The sequence below is a fragment of the Penicillium alfredii genome, assembly GCF_028826965.1.
Source record: "Penicillium alfredii strain IBT 34128 chromosome Unknown utg000004l_segment0_segment0, whole genome shotgun sequence".
NCBI classification, from domain to species: domain Eukaryota; kingdom Fungi; phylum Ascomycota; class Eurotiomycetes; order Eurotiales; family Aspergillaceae; genus Penicillium; species Penicillium alfredii.
In genome coordinates, this window is record NW_026622701.1 from 2,189,297 (window position 1) to 2,201,034 (window position 11,738).

Genomic DNA, 11,738 nt, shown 5'->3' on the forward strand with positions numbered 1-11,738 from the left:
ATATAGTATACTAGAATATAATATATATTCTATCTATCCTTACTATATCTATATTATATAGGATCTCTATTAAGGTCTTTATTAAATATCTATTTGTGTTAGTTTTATAAAATCAATAGATATACTACTAGGATAATTTTATTAGTCTATATTTATAGAAATACTATATGTTACGAACCAAGCCACCTCACTCGCGCCAACAGGGGTACAAGAGGAAACCAGAGCCAACCAACCCCGCGGTGATGATGCAGGACAACAAGGGTATAAGTCACGTGACAATATACCACGATCCATCGCCAAGGAATGGTATATCGGATGGTATATCAATGGGACTACTACATGCCTGCATGCAGTATACCACAAACGAGGGCGTGGAATACTGGGCAAGGGATATATAAGGACAGTCTTTACCACATGTATTTAGTTCTTCGTGATCAATCCCATCATTGTTACTTGGAACCACCCTTTGGTACTTCACAGTTCGAACATAGCGACAACCCTCCAACGGTCTTGGGAGCTTACTTAGTGATCCTCGATCCCTAAGTGACTGACTTGACCGGCGCTCTAACTGGCACACCTTGCAAGCACCCTAGAGACCCGAGCCCATAGAAGGCCCCCGAGGCATTGGTACGGTTGCGGATACGCTTGAGGCCTGCAGTACTCCTAGAGAAGTATCACCTTTGCGGACGTTACTCACCGTGACCAGTTAGCAGTTCGTAACACATTGATCACCCTGTCATCGAACCGTGAAGTCCAAGCATCATGGCGTCGCACGGCAGTAACAACAAGGGCAAGGCGGTCGAGCCTCTGCCACCGAAAACGCAAACACGACACACCGACTTGGATTCGGACGATGAAGATGAGAAACGAGTCAGGGCACTGGAAGAACAGATTCACACCCTGATCAGCCAGCTCAACACCTTTAGCAGCAAGCATGACCACGACATTGGAGACCTTCGAGACTCAGTCGAGCAAAGTGCAGCCCAAATCGCCGCCTCTGCACCAGCATCTTCCGTGGGAATCAAGTTACCCAAAGCAGAGAGCTTCGACGGTACTCGATCTAAGCTTCGAGGGTTCCTCACCCAGATGGATATGCACCTTGACATGAACAGAGGAAGGCTAGTCAACGACGCCGCAAAAGTCATCTTTGTGTCATCATACCTACGAGGACAAGCATGGGATTGGTTGGAACCGTACATTCGAGAATACTATGAAAAGACTCCAGACGCCTGGTCTGCCATGGCCCAGGGCATCTTTTCGCGATACAGCAGCTTCCGACAATTGCTTGAACGAACCTTCGGCGATATCGACGCGAAAGCAACGGCTGAACGGAAACTTGCACGAACTCGACAAACCACCTCCGCAACAGCCTACGTTGCCGAGTTCATGGCACACGCCGCAATCCTAGGATGGGACGACTACGCTTTGATTCCACCATTCTATGGGGGGCTGAAATCACACATCAAGGACGAAATCGCTCGAATCGGACGACCTACCACCATGAATGAATTCGTCGACACTGTTGTACGAATCGATAACCGCTTCTACGACCGACAGCGAGAAGAAAGCGAACTTAAACAATGGCGCCGTAACCCAGGACGAGGAAACGGCGGACGATTCCAACAAAGACGGAACTTTGGGAGAAGGGACAACGACCCCTACGGACCCAAACCAATGGAACTCGATGCAGCAAGGCTGCCTACCGAAGAACAGAAACGACGCAAAAACAACAACCTGTGCTTCAACTGTGGTAAGCCAGGACACCGAATCAAGGACTGCCGAAGCAAGAGGCAGGAGAAACCCCAACAATTGAACGCGACCCAAGAACGAAGAGGTGCGTACGACACTACTGGCACCGAGAAACCAGAACAAGGGAAGCCTCAACGGCTCTACGCGACGCAGGAGCGCGACTGGGAAGGCCCCATGATTGTGGATGGGAGCAAGCCACCAGGACTGTATCGGGATGAGCGAATGCTCTCCGAAACAGACGACGAAGAATTCCCAGAGATCGACTATGAAATCATCGAAAACTCGCCGCAGATGTACGCGAAGGATCATGCCGCGGAACTGACACAAAACAACGAGGTCTATATGGACGACCTAGTCCTTAGGACGCCCGCGCAAGCTGGTAGCGCGGAGGAACACTTTGAGCGCTTCAAGCAAGGCTCAGAAGATATTGAGAGTCAAGGATGGACCCAGTACGGTCCCTGGAACACCATCGACTCCCAGGAATTGTCGGACGATTCCCAGGAGTGGGGCACAGGTATCCTGAGGACACCAATTGAAATCCCAGGAACGCCGGAGATCCCAGAAACTCCACCCACACTCCCAGAAACGGAAGAGACGATCCTGGAAACGCCTCAGGAAAACCCCAGGAACAGAGAAACCTCGAGTGACGAGACAAAAGGCCAACAGGATGAGTCGGCTCGGGAAGAGCTATCCCAGGACCAACCAACCTGTCCATGTGAGCATCCACGATGCGCGTGTCGAGGATACGCACGACACCCGAAACATGACATCAGGGCGGTTGTAGGATGCTACGACGACAATTGCATGCTCCACTACCCAGGGAAACTCAACCTTGGAGTTGAGCCGAGACCTTTGCGATGGGAAAAACGACCCCAGTGGAAGCCCGAATACACAGGAACATGGCACGGCAACAAGAAAATTGCACCCACACCACAACTCGCAGCAACACAGTGGGGGGCACATATGAAAGTCTTCGTCAACGTCGCATACAAGAATATGCGAGCGATGATCGACTCAGGAGCCAGCGGAAACTTCATGAGCCCACAGTGCTGTCAGGAATATACAATCCAGCGGCGACGAAAAGAGGAGCTCTTACCTCTTACTGGACTCAATGGAGAACCACTCAGCACGGGAATTACGCACGAAACAGGGGACCTGCCGATGGTTTTGGGAAATCATTTTGAAACAATCAACTTCAACATCACCAACCTCGGGCAGTACGACGTCGTGCTAGGAGTTCCGTGGTTACGAAGACATAACCCAGCTATCGATTGGCAGAAAGGACTCATTGTCTTCAACCGATGTGAATGCCGACAAACCAGTGAGACATGGACCGGGAACAGATACAGACCAGCACAGGGACCTAGTCAAGGGGTGACAGGTGGCCCTCGAGGCCCTCACGAAGGCAAACTTAAGAGGAGCACTCGGCCCAGAGGCGGGGCACAGTACAAGGCAACGGAAGCCAGTACCATCGTCAACACCGAGCAACGACCGGATATGACAGACGACGAGCTAAGGGAGTACGTGATGGTTGAACACGGCTCCACAGCCCTCTGTGCAACAGGGGAAGAAACACAGATTCCTGAGGAATACCAAGACTTCCAGGATGTGTTTACGCCACCAAAGGAGGGCACGCTACCAGAGCATGGCCCGTACGACCACGAGGTCAACCTCGAAGAAGGCAAGGAGCCTACATTCAGACCAATTTACCAGCTCTCACAGAAGGAATCGGAGACGCTGAAGGAATACATCGACACGAACCTGAGGAAAGGATACATTCGGAAATCCACCTCACCAGCAGGATATCCTATCCTATTCGTACCAAAGAAAGATGGAAGTCTTCGACTTTGTGTGGACTATCGACAATTAAATTCGATTACCATCAAAGATCGACATCCGTTACCACTGATTCACGAGATCCAAGACCGCATTCAAGGAGCCAAATACTTCACCAAGTACGACATCACTGAGGCTTACAATCGGCTCAGGATCAAGGAAGGCCATGAATGGAAGACAGCATTCAGGACCAAATTCGGACACTTCGAATATGTGGTTATGCCTTTTGGTCTTACCAACGCACCAGCATCGTTCCAGAGGTTCATCTTCACCGTTCTGGAAGAATACCTCGATGTTTTTGTTATCGCTTACTTGGATGATATCTTAGTATTCTCCAAGACCGAAGCAGAACATATTGAACACAACAAAAAGGTGCTGCAGAAGCTCAGAGAAGCCAAAGTCACTCTGAAGCTCAAGAAATGCGAATTCCACGTCCAGGAAACCAGCTTCCTTGGATACACCATCAGCCTCGACGGTCTAGGAATGGAAGAAGAAAAGGTCAAAAGCATTGTGGAATGGCCCACACCCAGAAACGTCAAGGACGTACAAAGCTTTCTTGGATTGGCAAATTACTATCGGAAACTAGTCCCGGGTTACTCGAAATACGCCGCCGGACTATACCGATTCACCAAGAAGGGAGAAACGTTCAACTGGGACGACAAAGCAGAAGAATCATTCCAAAAACTCAAGAGCTTGTTCGAGAAACGAACAGTCGTTGGAATCTTCGACTACGAAAAGCCAACCACGATGGAAACCGACGCATCAGACTACGCCCTGGGAGCACAACTGACCCAGCCGGACGAAAACGGAAAGCCCAGACCAATCGCATTTTGGTCTAGGAAGATGATCCCCGCAGAACTCAATTACGACATCCACGACAAAGAACTGCTTGCTATAGTGTCAGCATTTCAAGTCTGGAGAGCGTACCTCGAAGGAGCAAAGCATACTGTGACGGTCAAGACGGACCACCACAACCTGACATTCTTCACCACCACGAAGAAACTCACTCGACGGCAAGCTAGATGGGCTGAAACCCTTGCACAATACGATTTTAAGATTGTTCACTGCAAAGGGACTGAAAACGCTGTCGCAGACGCACTCAGCAGACGACCTGACTATCAGATCGGCACAAAGGAAGCGGAGCCCGCTATCCTCACTACAAACGACCAAGGAGACATCGTCTACAACCGACAAATACTCGCAGCAACCAGCGAAATCGAAGACGACGGATGGCTAGACAAGGTCCGAAGAGCCACCGCCGAGGACGAATCAATGCAAGCAGTCCTCGGGAACGAACGTCACAACGGCACTACAAGCGACGACGGATTCGTCATCATCCATGGCTTGATCTATGTTCCACGATCGCTGCAGAACGAAGTCATCAAAAAACACCACGACTTCCCGACGCACGGACATATGGGAGTTGAAAAAACAATGGAACATATCTCACGCAACTACTACATCCCGAACATGCACCGAAAAGTAAGGGGGTACATCAAAAGTTGCGACACATGTCAACGGAACAAGCCATCACGACACCTTCCTTACGGGGAAATGCAGACAGCAGACACGCCAACGCGGCCATGGGAATGGATTACCATGGACTTTATCACGAAACTACCAGAATCAGAAGGTTGCGATATGATCATGGTCATTGTCGACCGACTCACAAAGTACGCATATATGGTTGCGACAAAAGAAAGCATCGACGCAAACCGAATGGCGAATATACTACTTCGCTACGTTTTCGGAAACCATGGAGTACCCGACAAGATCACATCGGACCGAGACAAACTGTTCACATCCAATATGTGGCAATCATTTGCGGACCAAATGGGTATTGAGCACAGACTCTCTACTGCATATCACCCGCAAACCAACGGACAGACAGAACGAGTCAACCAGACTCTGGAACAATACCTGAGACACCATGTGAACCACCAGCAAGACGATTGGGCAGGATTGTTACCAATTGCACAATTCGCTTACAACAACGCGATGCATGCAACGACGAAGGAATCGCCGTTCTTCGCGAACTATGGGTATAATCCCAAGTTAATCGGAGAACCCCGAAACGAGAGAACTGTGGCAGAATCCGCAAGACTACTGACCACCGGGATCAAGCAACTCCACATGCAAATGGCTCGAGACATCGAATTTCTGAACCTACGCATGAAAACGCACTACGACCAGCGCCACCGAGCCGGCCCTGATCTGAAAAAGGGGGAGAAGGTCTACCTCCTACGACGAAACATCAAAACCAAGCGACCGAGCGCGAAACTCGACCACCTGAAGTTGGGACCATTCGAAATTGAAGAACAAACAGGACCAGTCAATTTTCGCTTGAAACTACCAGAAAGCATGCGACGCATTCACCCAACGTTTCATATCTCGTTACTCGAACCCGCACCAGAAAACGCCGAACTCGCTACCAACGTGGAAATCGAAGAAGAAACCGAAAACGAATATGAAGTCGAAAAAGTTCTGGACAACAAACGCATCAGTGGCAAGCCTCACTACCTTGTCAAATGGAAGGGGTACGATACCTCTGAAAACACTTGGGAACCTATTGAGCACCTGACGGGTTGCTCTCAGCTGGTTCAACAGTTCCACCAGCGGATAGATCGAAATTCCCTTCGGCAATCGCAGCCTCGACACTCCAGAAGCCAGGAGGCATCTGATCCAGAGACTGAGTCATCCTCATCAGACTAGCGTCTCCCGACGTAGCAGCCAATTGACGAATCTCCTGCTGCTCCGCCAACCGATCAAAATCACGAAATTCCTCGGCGGTAGGGGGATCCTCTTCGTTTAACCGATCCAACGTCGTCTGATCGTGATCCAACATCCGACCACCACGTTCTTTGAGAAATTGTTGATGTTTTTGGAGGCGAAGGACCTTTGCCATCGCCTCATTCATCTTTTGCGAATGCTGAAGAAATTGCTTTTGGGCCTCCTCGAGATCGGACGCCAACTTTCGTTCATTTTGTTGCAGGTCATCCCACTCCTTATCTGTGTGGAAACTCCTCTCACAAGTGTGTCCACGACGAGCACAAGTCGAACACTTCTTACTCTTCACGAAAGGACTCATGATGCAACACTTTCCACGAATAAGACAATAATCGCACGGGAAATCCACGGGGCGACCAGTTCGTTCAATCCTATCACCCAAACGAGCGTTATCAGCGTACTTGTTACGCTTCGGTTTAACGGCAGTGCGGGGGGACATGACGGGACAACATTGTGGGAACTCACCTAGAGGGGACACCGAGAATTTAAGGACTTTTCGAGGACGAAAATCTGGAAGAGGGGGAGATGATGTTACGAACCAAGCCACCTCACTCGCGCCAACAGGGGTACAAGAGGAAACCAGAGCCAACCAACCCCGCGGTGATGATGCAGGACAACAAGGGTATAAGTCACGTGACAATATACCACGATCCATCGCCAAGGAATGGTATATCGGATGGTATATCAATGGGACTACTACATGCCTGCATGCAGTATACCACAAACGAGGGCGTGGAATACTGGGCAAGGGATATATAAGGACAGTCTTTACCACATGTATTTAGTTCTTCGTGATCAATCCCATCATTGTTACTTGGAACCACCCTTTGGTACTTCACAGTTCGAACATAGCGACAACCCTCCAACGGTCTTGGGAGCTTACTTAGTGATCCTCGATCCCTAAGTGACTGACTTGACCGGCGCTCTAACTGGCACACCTTGCAAGCACCCTAGAGACCCGAGCCCATAGAAGGCCCCCGAGGCATTGGTACGGTTGCGGATACGCTTGAGGCCTGCAGTACTCCTAGAGAAGTATCACCTTTGCGGACGTTACTCACCGTGACCAGTTAGCAGTTCGTAACACTATATTACCCGCTCGATTTAGTAATTAATATATTATAAAGACCTTTTTAATTAGTTCGGTAACAAGATATTAGATATAGGCCTTATATTTATTTAAAGTCTACTATTTCTTTTACTCTTTAAATATTAGCTTATATAGCCTCGTGCGATAAAGGGCTATAAACGTGTAGTTTAGTACCTAATCTATCTCTATAGTAGTTTATTTCGCTAGAATATCGGCTCGTTTATTATTTAATACGTTAAGATACTTAGGTATCTAGTTAATATATATATTAATTTCTAGTCGTTATAGACAATCTATACTTTAGGCGATTTAGTAGAGAAAATACTAATTCAAAGGTCTACGGGGTTATTAATATACTTATATAGCTACTTAGCTATTAGTATATATAGTTATTCCCTTTTTGTAGTATTAGTATTAGGGGGTTCTATAAAATATATAAAACGCTAGTATAATACTTTATAGCTCTACGGAGTAGATTATATAATTAATAAGAGTACTAAGGGCCTTTTTTATTAATCTATATAAGGTAATTACCGCTACGTTAATATCTACTTTAGAGACGTTATTATCGGTATACGCGATACTAGCTTTCGGGCTATAAAAAATAATATTATATTCTTTAATAGCTATAGTTTTATTATATAATATATAAATAACGGGTGATTCCTATTACGGTAAGATAACGAATAGCTTAATTTCTTTAATATAGTAGATTAGACCTTTATTATAAAGATATTATTTAAGGCGTTATAACGGGGAGATAATAGTAATTATAAAGGTGATATTTTATTAGCTAATATTAATACTCTCTTGTAAAGATATTATCTATTAAATATTTTTAATTAATTAGTAGAGTAGATATATACTTCTTTAGCTAGCAGCTAGAAAGTAATTAGTATAAATAAAATATATAATAATATCTTTAGCGCTATATACAATATAATCCGAAAGATATCTATAATTCGGTAGAGAATCTAATATTATATAGATTTAATAATCTAGTTCGCTCTTTTTTCGATAGTTTATCGATAAGTTATTTTTTTATATACTAGATAGAGTAACTAAATAATATCTAAGATAGTAGAATAGTAATCTATATTCTCTAAAAATAAAATATAGTAATTTTTTATATTATCCGTACGATTAATTATAGCGTAGTAATTAACTATATTACTTTCTTTCTATATTAGTCGATATAGGATTTATCTATAAAATAGGTATTAAGTATAACCCTAAGATATTTAACTACTAAAGTAGGTTTAATCTGAATTCCTTAATAATTACTAAGGATAACTAAGTACTTCGTTAGCTCTCTATTAATTAGTTTTATTTTTTTAGTTTACGCTTTTTATTAGAAATAGATAAATTTATACTTTAAAGGCGAGAAATCCGCGGTATATCTTTTTATATATTTATTTAATAGAATTAGTCTAGATATAAATAATTTCTTTTTACAAAGTTATTCTAAACTAGAATATAAATATTATTGATATATCTAATAACTAATACTCTATATCTATCTAGGCCTATACCTCTAATACCTATATTAGCTATATACAGCTTATTGATTAGATCAGTATTATAAAATAAGAAAAGGATTAATAAGAGAGATAAGCCCTAAGGGATATCTACTATTACTGGTTTTCTTTTATCGGTCCTTTCTCGAGTATAAGTATTATAAATCGATCTTAAAGAAAGCTAACGATCTACTATATAATTATCTCTATCTAGTATTTAATATTTCTAGAGGTAATATAGTAGGCGTTAGTAGACTATATTATTAAAGGCGTCGCTTTAGTTAAATATAAGCTACGAAATATATTAGAATCCTTTACGTTATATTTTATAGATCTTTTTTTATATTAGATAAAACGTGTGATTATAAGATCGTCCCACGCGTCTCTTAATATAAGTCTTTAGTAAAAGAGTATATACTTCGATAAGGTAACTAAAACGTAAGGTAATAATAGATTTAAGGGTTTTCGCGAGAGTCTTAAATAGAGATATTAGGCGGTAGGACTTCGATATAGTATAGTCAGTCTATTTTATTTAACTTCCTAATAATAATATAGAGTAACTCCTAAAAGCGCTATAGGGAGTATCCTTATTAGAGATATATATTATATTAGGAAGCTAAGGACCTTTAGTAATTAAATTATTTATTTTAGGATTATATTTAGTATATTAATTATATTAGGAGTAGAGAAAAGTACTATTTTCTTTATTACTACGATAATTTCTTAAAAGGTAATTAACTATAGTATATCGATTACTTAAAGATATCTATATCTCTTAAAATTAAAGAGGTCTATCTATAGACGTAAGAGGAAAAGAGTCTATTAGAGAAGTTTTGCTTTCTTTTTTATTATTATATATTTATTACTATCTATTACGAGGATCGGGGTAAATATTAGTCTTAGATCTTATTTATAGGACGCCTTTATAAGATACTAAAAATTGTTAATATTATTAGTAGCTACCTCGACTCTCTATTATAATTATTTTATTATCTTTTTTACTCTGACGCGTAAGTTAGTAGCGAAGCTAACAGTATTATTTTTTATTAAATTTATTATATATCTAGTATATCTAGCCTCTCGTATAGTTTATTTAATACTAGAGAGTCTTGAGATATAGGGTATAAGATAGAAAAAAGTATTAGTAGATCTTTTGTATATAAATTATATCTTTTATAACTTCCTTAAATACTCTAGTAATTGTATCTATTACTATATTAATATTAGTAACTACTTCTAGCTAAATAAAAGCGTCTGGATATTTTAGCTAGCTATCTTAATTAGCCTTTTTCTATTTTCGTATTTCTTATTCTAGTAAAAAGATCTAACGAAGATTAAGTTCTATTAATATAGATATATAATCCACGGTGTATAGCTATTACAGCTATATAGAAAAATAGATATAGTAGTTAATAAATATAGTAAACGCCTAGATTAGATTAATTATCGACTAGATATTATTCCTAAAGACTTATCTATTAAAAATAACTATACCTAGTTCTATTAACAAATCTAGCCCGTGGTCTACTATTATCGTAATAGCTTCTTTAGTCTCTTTATTAGATATATTTATCTATCTCGTTTTCGACTATAGAGAGTAATAAAGGTTAAAATCCTTTATAATAATCTAATAATTAACGCTATAAAGGGATTATATAGCTAATATAGTAAATACCCTCTAGAGTATCGAAAACGTAGCTTTATTCCTTATTTAGCAACTTTTCTTGCTTTAGGATTATCTAATATCTCTATCTATCTATATATATTATAAATATCAAGGTCGGGGGACCCCTAGCCATAAATAATAAATATACTAAGATCCCTACTATAGTACCGAATTAATTATATCTTAGGATTGATTTTCTTATTAATATAGAAATAGATCTTTAGTTTACTATCTTCCTCTTTTTTAGAGTTTATGAGTTTTAGAAATATATAGAAACTATCTCTAAAAGTATACGAATATACTCTTATTAGTTCTATCTAGCGATATACCTTAGATTCTTAAATCGTAAGTATCTTATAGCTTTATACTTTTATTTTACTAAAGAGATATATTATTACTTTATCGCGTGAGTTATTAGTATTTATCTATAGGATCCTAATCATATTATCTAATATTAATAATTAAGGTCTAATTTAAGGGATTACTAATACTTAATAGCTTATAAAGGCTATATTAAAATAGAAGAGGCGTTTTTTAGTTTATCTTCTGATTCTTCGTTTATTTATATATTATAGTATCGATATTATTTATTAGCGTTCTAAAAACTAGTAATAGTAATATTTAAGGTATCCAAAGACTCTAAGATATCTAAAAGAGGGTTTATAGCTATAAAAGATTAGTTATTAGTATCGTTTATTAATTTAATATATTATAGCCTATATTCAGTAATGATAAAAAGGTCTTTTTTAATCGCTTCGCCTTTTTCGCCGGATTTAGCTATATAGACGCGTTTATTAATAATCTAAGAGGCTCCTCTACTTCGGGAGATATTATTTTAAGAATAGAAGTAGCTCGCCGCTATTTATTAAGGCTATTTTTGTTTTATTATAGCTTCTACTAGATTTAGAAAACTCTCTAAGATCTCCTTAATATCCTTACTAGAGTTTTATATCTAGATAGGTATTACGTAGAGCGTAAGATTATTAAATCGGTTTTACTAGATCTAGTTAATCTACTCTACTTTAATAAGATACTCCCCATTAAAGATAAAGTAGTTAACCTTTTTTTATCTTAATTAATATATACTATATATTTC

General features: G+C 40.8%; 1 protein-coding gene across 1 annotated transcript; it reads left to right on the forward strand.

Moving 5' to 3' along the window:
- Window positions 1–762: 762 nt before the first annotated feature.
- NUU61_002486 (Retrotransposon polyprotein) lies at window positions 763–2,111 on the forward strand (the record flags this gene model as incomplete). Its single annotated transcript, XM_056653068.1, has 2 exons — window positions 763–2,042; window positions 2,105–2,111. 2 exons carry the CDS (start codon window positions 763–765, stop codon window positions 2,109–2,111), a joined length of 1,287 nt encoding a protein of 428 aa, XP_056514135.1.
- Between the last annotated feature and the right edge of the window lie 9,627 nt (window positions 2,112–11,738).